General features: G+C 39.6%; 1 protein-coding gene and 1 pseudogene across 1 annotated transcript; one reads left to right on the top strand and one right to left on the bottom strand.

Annotated features, from left to right (window-relative positions):
- The first annotated feature begins 164 nt into the window (after window positions 1–164).
- On the top strand, window positions 165–3,157 carry LOC106446293 (annotated as a pseudogene).
- Window positions 3,158–10,905: 7,748 nt separating this feature from the next.
- Window positions 10,906–11,319, bottom strand: LOC106448403 (glutathione S-transferase T3-like). The gene has a single exon (XM_013890290.1). The coding sequence runs from the start codon at window positions 11,317–11,319 to the stop codon at window positions 10,906–10,908; it is 414 nt and encodes a 137-aa protein (XP_013745744.1).
- Window positions 11,320–11,793: the final 474 nt, after the last annotated feature.

The raw sequence follows: 11,793 nt of genomic DNA on the forward strand, positions 1-11,793 counted from the left end.
TTGATGTTTTGAAAATGAATATTTACTTAATTTTGAAATTTCGATTATTCTTCAAGAAAAAGTTTATTTGTTGACTTGACTCCATTGTAGCGATTGACTCCAAACTTGGTCTGTTAACTCCACTAAGGAATCTGATGTAGACGTTTATCATCACAGAAATGTTCAGACATTTCACAATCAATTTGCTTATTGGTGGATATAATAGCATTGATTGTCATCCTCATCGGTGGCGTCTCTATGTCTTGTCCCCTTTTCATCATTTCTCCATGGATTATCTGAATAGCAAAGCCACAAACGGTTTGCCTTGCAATTTCTAACATCTAAACACAAAGCCTTTGGTTCTGATCTTGAGAGGATGAAGCTCAAGACTTCATGTTTACTAATCTTCTGTTCTTTCCTCACAAGCTTGGATGCTGTTTCTGCACAAATCTGCTTGAATGGTTACTTTAGACCCAATAGTGCGTACCATTCAAACCGTCGTCAGATCCTGTCTTCTATTGCTTCTAATGTCACATCTCACAACGGTTTCTTCAACTCCTCGATCGGTCATATTCCCAACAGGATCTTCATCACTGGCATGTGCATCCCCGAGACTAAACCAGAGTCTTGTTCAGATTGCATCAAAGGCGCATCAGGCAGATTGTTAGAGAGGTGTCCTAACCAAACAGAAGCTTATTCATGGCCAGATCTTTGTATGGTGCGTTATTCAAACGTTTCTTTCACTGGATCACTCGTTATGGAACCGTCTCACGTGATTTGCGATCCCGGAGATATCAATGTTGATTTTACAGTGTTTGATAGAGTCTATGAAGAGTTAATGGTTCGTACGACAGCCGCAGCTTCAAATAGATCATCATCATTTGAACAAAAGTACTATGCAGCTGAGGCTGCTTCGTTGAAAAATTTCGAAACTATGTACACGATGATGCAGTGTGCACCTGATGTTTCTTCAAGGGATTGTAAGTTTTGTCTCAACAAAAGTGTGGCTGAGTATAAGTCATCTTGTCGCGGTAAACAAGGTGGTTTGGTTAGCCGACCAAGTTGCTATTTCCGTTGGGAGATGTATTCTTTTTCTGAAGCTTTTGATACTATCACATTGCCACCACCTCCACCGCATCCGTCACCACCTTCTCTGACTCCTCCTGCTAGCGATGGTGCAACTACAACCGGGAAAGGTAAAGCTTCTTGATATGATTTGTAATAAGAATCTGTGGTAAATTTCTTCTCTTTTTTTTTTTGGGGGGGGGGGAACACAACTTACTTTCATTAAAACAACTTCAAGAACAACAAAAGCAAGAGGGAATTTAGACATCCTCTTGGAAAATAAACATAAGGTACAGTAGCAAGGAAGATTAAACATGATAATTCTTCTAACGAAGTTGACAGAATTCGAGACAAAGATTGAATGCCTTGAGGAAGCTTTTACGAAATACAGCTGAGATTTAGTCACCTTATGTTGTGGAAAACTTCTTCTCATTCGCCAGTGATTTATGACTTATGCAGATGGAAAAACAAGTTTGACAGGGACTATTGTGGCAGTTGTTGTCCCTACCATCGTTATCTTCTTGGTAGTGCTTATTATAAGATTCACGGTTTGCAGGAGAAAAAAAATCAGAACCTGGTGATGATATCACCCGAACAAGCTCATTGCAGTTCTGTTTTAAGACAATCGAAACTGCAACTGATAAGTTTTCGGACAGTAACCTGATAGGACAAGGTGGATTTGGTGAAGTTTACAGGGTATAAGTTCTTTCTCTGTGATGAAGTTGATACACAGCATGGTTTAAGTAAGCAGATATCATAGTTAGTTCATCTTACTTCTGTAGGGAAGGCTTCCAAGTGGAACTGAAGTAGCCGTGAAGAGGCTGTCGAAATCATCAGGGCAGGGCGCGCAAGAGTTCAAGAATGAGGCTGTTCTTGTGACAAAGCTTCAGCACAAGAATCTGGTTGGAGTTCTTGGGTTTTGTTTGGAAGGAGAAGAAAAAATACTCGTCTATGAGTTTGTACCCAACAAAAGCCTTGACTATTTTCTCTTTGGTATGGTGAGGTTTATCATTACTTACAAGTTCTGAGTACTCCTTAGTAGCTAAATGATTCATATTTTGGCAATGTACAGATCCTGAAAAGCAAGGCAAACTTGATTGGACAAGACGGTACAGCATTATTCAAGGGACTGCTCGAGGACTTCTATATCTTCATCATGATTCAAGTCTAACAATCATACACCGTGACCTCAAAGCGAGTAACATTCTATTAGATGCCCACATGAACCCAAAAATCGCAGATTTTGGCATGGCGAGGATATTTGGAGCTGATCAATCTCAAGCCAACACAAAAAGAATCGTTGGAACATAGTAAAAACTTATCTTTTTGGACTTTAAAATTTCTGCTTGGTCGTTGCTTGTAAGCTAAAAGGTGTTTCTTTATGTTGCAGTGGTTATATGTCTCCAGAATATGCAAGGTGTGGCCATTTCTCCATGAAATCTGATGTGTACAGCTTTGGAGTTATGATTTTGGAGATTATAAGTGGCAAGAGGAATAACAGCTTCTACCACATTGATGATTCTGCTGGCAACTTGGTCACACATGTAAGCGCGTATAGTCTTTCATGTTTGATTAGGCCAAAGCATATGATGAACTTACTTGAACATTTGTCCTAGGTTTGGAGGCTTTGGAGAAACGGGTCACAATTAGAACTCGTGGATCCGACATTAGAAGAGAATTATGAGAGTGACGATGTTATTAGATGCATTCATATTGCACTTTTATGCGTTCAAGAAAACCCTGTAGATCGTCCAATGTTGCCAGCAATCATCTTGATGCTCACGAGAAGCAAAACCACTTTACCTGTGCCTCGAGCGCCCGGATTTTGCTTCTCAAGCATGAGTGGTTTTGCCTCACAATCCACGAGCAGGTCTATTCCAGGTTCTATCAATGATGTGACGTTTACAAAACTAGATCCTCGTTGAAGAATGGTGTTTACTATAACACTGTAATAAATCTATGGAAGTATCAATATGATATGGTCTCTTGTTTATTGTCATTGGCTCTACTTTATAAGACATTTGAACAAATATACAGACATATAAATCACATTCTTGTACTACATATACATACATTCTACAACAAGAAACACGGTTTGACTCGTTTATCATTATCAAGGACGTACAATCATTCACATGCATTGTAACAAGAATCTGTTGATACCTGAACTGAATCAAACACTTACAATGATTTAAAGCTTATGCAGACATGATTTCAATTTCGATATGGACTATTGGGTGCAATTGTTGTCCCTAAACAACGTCAACAAAATGTTGCATTATATAATCAACTAATCAAGTTTAGTGGACTTAAATGGGCCTCTACAGCTCTGTTTCACCCATTGTTACAAGTTATATTACCTCTGTTCTTGTGACAAACCAGTTTTGCTATGTTTCATAAACATTAGTATTTGTTTCAATGAAGCTGTCATATTAAGCTTGTCAATATATGTTTATGATCTAACAATGGATGCAGTAGAGGACCAACCGATAGTATTACGAACTGTGTGGAGTGGTCGATCTAATAACAATTTTTTTTTTTATCTATTGTTTCGTGCAGCAACTGGTAATGCTGTGGCAACACAGGTCAGTTCTTTTCCTCCACATATAATTTACTTCGAAACAATACAATTTTAAGAATTTTGATCCTTCTGTCTCAACTCACGCACATACATTCAACCTTTTGGGGATTGTGGATGTGGGACACGTGTGTGATACGTTTCACGTATCAAGTCGGATCAAAACAGATATAAAGCTGAGATACTAATTTTATAGAACAGGTTACAAGCTTGAGAGTTTAATCATGGAGTCTCTCCTCTCCCCCTGGTTTGACCACTCTCTTTCGTGATGACTCTCCTCTCTCACATTCCCAAAGATTATAAAGCTACGCCATAATAGTTATTTAACTAAACCATGGTTACTTTTAGTGTAACCCCTGTTGTTGACTTGAAAAAAGAAATGGAGCCAAATAAGATGTATGGAGTAGTTTGGGTCTGGTGCAAAGATAGGGACATGATCTTAAGAGATTGTCTATCAAGGTTTCATGAAGGTTTAGAGAAGTCTAGAAGTATCATGAAGCCTGTGCAAATATAGGGTTTAAGTCCGGGAGGGACTTAGATATCATTTAGAGAAGCTTGGACGATATGTGCAGAGTTAGGGCGAGGTACAGACAGGCGGTCCGTACCATCGACCGTACAAAGCAGCAATGGTCGTACTAAGCTTATCTAGGGCGATCAAGAGAAGCGCAAGCTTAGGGCGTGGCTTACTTGGAGTAATAAGACCGTTGGGGAGTTCAGATGACAAGGGAATGTGCCATAGGATCTGTGTGGTCCAAGACAGGCTGGAAAGGGAAAGGCACTTTCACTTTACATCCTTATCCACACAAGAATCCATCCTGTCCCTTGATTCAAACTGAAGCGATCCTATCCATTCAAGCCAGCCTGTCTGAGCTGTATCTTAAGCCAATAAGGAGACATCACTCAGATTACATTGACCAGCCCAAGACTCAATCCTAGGCGTCCATATTCTAAAGCAAGTTCAACCATTAGATGTGGGTTTATGATTTGTAACCTGCATTGTATTTAAAGACCCTAAAGGGGCGTTTTTGTATCTCCTAAGGGAGTAAGAGGGATTTTCCCTCTCCACTTCATGAATGATAAACTTGTTCTTGAATCTGAAACCCTAATCTCTAATCTCTTATTCTCCTTATCTCTCAGTCTCTTAATCTCTGTTCCTAAGTCTCTTATTCTCTCATAAACATTCTCATCAATCTCTCTTTCTAAATTACCTAGAGCAAGCTCTCATCTTTCTCCATTAGAGTTTATACACACACACATACAACCAAAGAAGAGAACTCTACAAATCTCATATGGTATCAGAGCCAGGTTCATCAGAACCTGAGCTGAAGCTTCCGCAAGTCCACAGCTCACGCCTCAGCTCAAAACCAAACCATTGAACCTTTCCCATCCAGTTCAGTCCCTTGTAAAGAAGAAGGCTGAAGCTTGGCGAGTTCCCTTGGTTCCTCATCCTGTTCTCTACCTGCTCAGATGGAGATTATCCTTGGAGGCAAAGGTGTATGGAGAGGCCTAACTAACCTGACTCCAAATCTCCTTGTCCAAGAGAAGTTTCACATCAGGCTACAAGAGTATGGTGTCAAGAGCTTGGCGCCTAGATGTTCTGAAGAAAGGAGGGGTCTTTTGAGTTGATCGTACAAGATGGTGTCCATGAACTGAAGGAGAAGGAGGTGGGTGATGATCCAGACTCTCAGTTCCAACAACAGTCATGGCCGGTTTCACGAAATGCAAAAGGAATAAACCTGGTTCATTGTTGTAAGCGATTCTATAAACCATCTTGATAATGAGCTTGTGTTGTTGACTGGTTGTGATGATGTGATGTGATTGAAAACCTGAGGATTGTTTAAAAGATTACTAAATGAAATAAAATGAATTTAGAATCGGTCCCAGGATACTTAAAGAGCTTGGCTTCCTAGTAATCCGAAAATCTTACTAGTTATACTAGGCTTACTAACAGCAGTGTAAGCGCATTTAAAAATGTCTAGTAACTTATAAGTATTACTAGGATTACTAGATATGTTAATATGCTTAGCTCCGGTTCATAATGATGCTTGTTGTGATTGATTGAATCTGCTTGCATACATGGATTGAAACCGAATTGAAAGCTGTTGCATATAGTCTTGTGGCTGTCTTACATTGAAGCATTAGATTCATGTCTAAATGCTGAGGAAAGAAGCTTTAAAAATGCCTAAGTAGCTTGCATAAATCTGAAAAGAAAGTGCTTGTGCTTAGAGAGATTGCTTGCAAAGATAGAACTTGAAAATGATTTGTTTTAATCTGTTGCAATGCTTGTGAGATTGGGAATCAAACTTGATGATTAATCAAGGATTGATCCCAATACTCTTGTGTCTTATCCTTGCTGGAGTTTGAGTGGTGTTTCAGGTTCACAAGAAGTGTTCTTTGCTCACCACCTATCCAAGACAATAGGAAGACTTGAACCATTGTGTTGAGCAATGGGAAGATACTTGTCTGTAGAAGCTGGTTTAAGAAGCGCAGGCCACGAGGTTGTTGAGCTCTTGGTTCAAGACATACAAGCGGAAGACTTGACCATTGTGTGGAGCAATGGGAAGGTTCTTGTGTGTAGAAGCCGGTTTAAGAAGTGCAGGCCACAAGGTTGTTGAGCTCCTGGTTCAAGACACACAAGAAGAAGAAGGTCACCACCTAAGCCATGAGGAAGGCCGGTGATCTGAGGGTACTTGAAGCTGAAGGCAAAAGAGTGGATCAGTGATTTAAGTGCAGCTGTTAGGGTGATGTGCTCCTGGTCTTGAAGTTCATTGATGCTCATTTCAAGCTTGGATCTCCCCTATACTCGGTCTCAAGCTTGCGGTGGGGATTCAAATGAGCAACCTGAAGAGCCAAAGTTCAAGACCTGTTTCCTTCTTATCATTACAAGAGAATGATAAGATGAAGCCCGTTGCCAACATTCTGTGGAGAAGTCCACAGCCTGCTCCAAAGAGGGTAGAGAGGATGTTGTGACAATGGAGAAATGAAGTCTGTTGCCAACATTCTGTGAGAAGTCCACAGCCTGCTCCAAAGAGGGTAGAGAGGATGTTGTGACAATGGAGAGATGACTTGCGGTTCTGTCCACGGTGGTTGAGTCACCATAGCCTACACATCAGATGAGTGTAGAGAGGACACTAGACATGCAAGGAAGAACATCACCAGGAGGGTGATGCAATTAAGACCAAGACCATTGCAAGATGATTATGGAGTGATCTAGCCAAAGTAGAGGGAAGAAGAAAGCTACTCAATAAACTTCTGGTGTGAGATGCTTAGAGAGTGAGCTGAGGTATCTCCTCAGTGCAATGGTGGTTAAGTGGGGCTGTAAGCATCAAGTCTGAAGAAGATGGAAGTGTTCCCACAAGAATAATCATGGAGCTTAGTATGCGCTCACCTTCAAGCTTGGATCTTCCCTATACTCGGTCTCAAGCTTGAGGGGGAGTGTTGGTGAGCTTGCATGATAAGAGAAGGAGCTGATAAGCTCAGCAAGTGAGGGGTTCAAGTGGTGTGTGAAGAGCAGCCTCTCCTCACCAAAGCAAAAGGAGCTAGGCATGTCTTACCTGATGGAGATGGCAAGAAGCCACGAGAAAAGGGAAGACTCAGGCCGGTCCAGTCACTCCTCACGAAAGAAAAAGGGAAGTTTCCTTTAACTCAATTCAATTCATCATTGTCAACATATCTAGTAATCTATCAAGAATACTAGTTTTACTAAAGAAGAGTTGTTAAGCCTCATTTGAATTCGTTAGGAATACTAGTTTTACTAGACGGCAACATATCTAGTAATATATAAGGAATACTAGTCTTACTAAGACGGTCAATAAGCATGAATTGATTAAGTTATGTTCTTTGATAAGTACTGATACACTTGTGGAATAATGTATCAGGTACCTTACTTGGAGACTCAACAGAGAGGATCAGGTCGCTCCTAGCCTTTCAAGATGGCATGAAGTCCGGTGAAAGGGGGAGATACTAAACCGGTTCTATAGAAGAGTCCAAGAAGGTGTGTGAAGTGTGCGCAAGCCTTGAAGTGTTGCTGCACCTGGTTAGGCCGTGATCCAGAGCTTCTTGTGTCAAACCACACTGGTTCTAAGGCACAAGAGCTCACTGGCCAATCCCCAGGCCTTGTTGGCTCTACTCTTTTCCCCTCATCAAGGTTTTGTCTCAAAGGGTTTTCCTTGGTGAGGTTTTTAATGAGGGAGTTCTTCAAGGTTCCAAGCTTGACTTAGAATCACCTAGAGTCAAGCTTGAGGGGGAGTGTTGACTTGAAGAAAGAAATGGAGCCAAATGAGAAGTATGGAGTAGTTTGGTTCTGGTGCAAAGATAAGGACATGATCTTAAGAGATTGTCTATCAAGGCTTCATGAAGGTTTAGAGTAGTCTAGAAGTATCATGAAGCCTGTGCAAAGATAGGGTTAAGTCCAGGAGGGACTTAGACATCATTTAGAGAAGCTTGGACGATATGTGCAGAGTTAGGGCGAGGTACGGACAGGCGGTCCGTACCATCGACCGTACAAAGCAGCAATGGCCGTACTAAGCTTATCTAGGGCGATCAAGAGAAGTGCAAGATTAGGGCGTGGCTTACTTGGAGTAATAAGACCGTTGGGGAGTTCAGATGACAAGGGAATGTGCCATAGGATCTGTGTGGTCCAAGACAGGCTGGAAAGGGAAAGACACTTTCACTTTACAGCCTTATCCACACAAGAATCCATCCTGTCCCTTGATTCAAACTGAAGCGATCCCATCCATTCAAGCCAGCCTGTCTGAGCTGTATCTTAAGCCAATAAGGAGACATCACTCAGATTACATTGACCAGCCCAAGACTCAATCCTAGGCGTCCATATTCTAAAGAAAGTTCAACCATTAGATGTAGGTTTATGATTTGTAACCTGCATTGTATTTAAGGACCCTAAAGGGGCGTTTTTGTATCTCCTAAGGGAGTAAGGGGGATTTCCCCTTTCCACTTCATGAATGATAAACTTGTTCTTGAATCTGAAACCCTAATCTCTAATTTCTTATTCTCCTAATCTCTCAGTCTCTTAATCTCTGTTCCTAAGTCTCTTATTCTCTCATAAACATTCTCATCAATCTCTCTTTCAAAATTACCTAGAGCAAGCTCTCATGTTTCTCCATTAGAGTTTATACACACACATACAACCAGAGAAGAGAACTCTACAAATCTCATACCTACTTTACTAAGGTTAGTTTGCCACTTGTAGTCCTTATCCCTTGGCCATTTGACCCTTGAATAACTTAACTTCTTAACTTTATGTTTCTAACACGTTTTTGGTTGTTGTTTAAGCCATTTCACACTAGTATCTTTGATCATTTGAAACAGCTTTTAGAGCAAGATTAACCATAGAACCCCTAATGGGTTTTTAATTCATTTTAAAATAATAGATTTATCTTAAGAACTTTTGTTAAGAACCTCTTCGTTTTAAGTGTTCCAATGGTAGGTTCTTAATTTGGGGTTCTTAAGAAAAAAATAATATTAAAGATAAATTTTATTAAAGATAAAAATTTATTTATAAAATAAAACATATTACAAGAAAACATCTTAAACATAGATTAAAAAAAAACATTAAAACAAAGATTAGTAAAATAAACGAGAATAATTTGAAAGAAGCATCTGAGCTCAGTTGTTGTCCTCATCATGTCCGAATTTAAGCCATATATGTTCAACCAAATCAGCTTTCAGTTGTTGATGCATTTTTCTATCACAAATTCTAGTTCGAACACCCATCATATTGGCGATATTTGTAGGGGTATCTGTAGAATACGTGAGATCAACATGTGAACTCCCGCTTTGTTCTTGTTGGAACTCTGAAACATCATATTGAGTGTATCCATCTCGTTCCTCTTCTACTATCATATTATGGAGTATGATACATGCTCTCATAATCTTCCAATTTTGATTTTATCCCAAAAAGTACTGGATTTTTAACAATGGCAAAGCGAGCTTGCAGAACTCCAAATGCACGCTCGACATCTTTTCGAACAGCTTCTTGATGTTGAGCAGATAAAACTGCTTTTGGTCCTTGTGGTATTGGAATAGATTGGATAAAAGTTGCCCATTTCGAATATACCATCGGTGAGATAGTAAGCCAAATGATATTCTCTTCCATTGACAGAGTAAGTGACCTTTTATTATGTCATCGAAAACAGGTGAACGATCAAGAACATTAATATCATTTAAGGTACCTGGAGGTCCGAAAAACGCATGCCATATCCATAGATCATACGAAGCAACCGCCTCTAAAACGTTCGTGGGTTTTCCCGAACCACGTGAATATTGACATTTCCAAGCGGTAGGACAATTCTTCCACTCCCAATGCATACAGTCGATGCTTCCTATCATCCCTGAAAATCCATGATGCTCTCCAATATCAAATATGCGTTGAAGATTAGCCGGTGTTGGTCTTCTTAGGTACTCATCGCCGAAAAAATATTATTCCTTCGTCAAAATTTTCCAAACATGACCGAGTAGTAGTTGAACCGAGCCGGAGGTATTCGTCAACCGCATCAGCCGTATTACCATATGCCAAGACACGAATAGCTGCTGTACATTTTTGAAGTGTAGAGAGACCAAGCCTTCCGAGACCATCTTGTTTTTGTTGAAAATATCCCATTTCATTGGAGAGTCGATCAACAATTTTCATGAACAATGGCTTGTTCATTCTAAATCGTCGGCGGAATAGATTATCAGGATATGTTGGTGTTTCACTGAAATAATTATTCCACAGACGGAGATTGCATACTTCACAGCTTCTTTCGATATATGCTCATTTTTTTCGTTCTTCTCCTTTCTTCTTGTTGATCACCGTAATTATTGACAACATTTTCGATCAAACTGTTGATCAAATGTTTCATCTTCTAATTCCTCAAAAATGATTATGGGAAGAAGATGCCATAACTTAGGTAATAGTGTTTGAGAAGAATGAGAGGTGAGAACAAAAGAAACAAGAGGAGATAAGAAACGAGATGGTGGAGAATGAGAAGTTTATTTATATGAGACGTATGTTTATATGAAAAGTATGAGAAGTTTGTTTATATAAGAAATTTGATGGTGGAGAATGAGAAGTTTGTTTATGAAAGAAGTATGAGAAGTTTGTGAAAATGAAAAGTATGAGAAGTTTGTTTATATAATACATAACACATTACTTGACAGTTGACACAATACATACAAATTGAAAAAGCTTGTCCGTGACACACTAGTTGACAAAATACATAACACACTAATTGACACAATACATACTACTTGACACATCACACTACACACTACTTGACACAACACTACAACTTGACAAAGCTTGTCCCACAAAATTTGTTGACTTGGTCGTTTATCTTCTGCCACCTTTGCTTACAATGAGATGACTCTCTCACTTCAGAACCTGCAACCTTGGGACTTGCTGCAAAGTATGCAGCAATCCTTTTCCAGAACGCACCAGCTATTTGCTCGTTAGCTACAACCGGGTCTTTGCTTGTGTTTAACCAAGCGCTAATGAGGGCAACATCATCTATTGGCATCCATGCCCTCCTTTCCTTACGCTCTGCAGGAGTCTCTTCTTTCGTTGCTTGACTGCTAAAGAGAGGGACTTGGGAGGAAGAAACTTCGACACTGTCTTGGACATAACCAAATACAGTGTCTTGCTGACTATTCAAAAGGTCAACAAAGTTTGCTAACGGTGTATATGAATTGAAATCCATATCCGAATGGCTCAAGAGAGAAAGAAAAGAGAGAAAGAAAATAAATATGTTTTGATAGATGGAAGAGAACAAGGATATTTTTTTTATAGAAGAGAAAAAGGAAAGAAGCATTGATCACCATTGATCAACATCCCAACCATTTCGAGAAGACAGTTTTCTAACACATTAATCACACATCAACTTTGATTTCTATCTAACCTCTTACATCTCTTTATTACCAAAAACAGAGTTAACTCTATCTCTAACCACAACATTAATTACCAACGGTTCAATTCAAACCAAAATCACAATCAATTCAGTTCAGACATGATATCTTGCATATTTGCATTGTTTTATCCATTCATTCATAAACATTTTCATCATAGAGATTAGGATTTAGACATGTTTAGGTTGCATTTTGCATACATGAGTCTCTATTAGGTATTTGAGTACCACATGGAGTTCTTGGAGACATTTGAGTGCATTTGGAGCTCA

Source organism: Brassica napus, chromosome C9, assembly GCF_020379485.1.
Source record: "Brassica napus cultivar Da-Ae chromosome C9, Da-Ae, whole genome shotgun sequence".
NCBI classification, from domain to species: domain Eukaryota; kingdom Viridiplantae; phylum Streptophyta; class Magnoliopsida; order Brassicales; family Brassicaceae; genus Brassica; species Brassica napus.

Bases quoted from the DNA above. Each gene is read 5' to 3' on its own strand.
- LOC106448403 (XM_013890290.1), bottom strand. From the start codon at position 11,319: ATGGATTTCAATTCATATACACCGTTAGCAAACTTTGTTGACCTTTTG.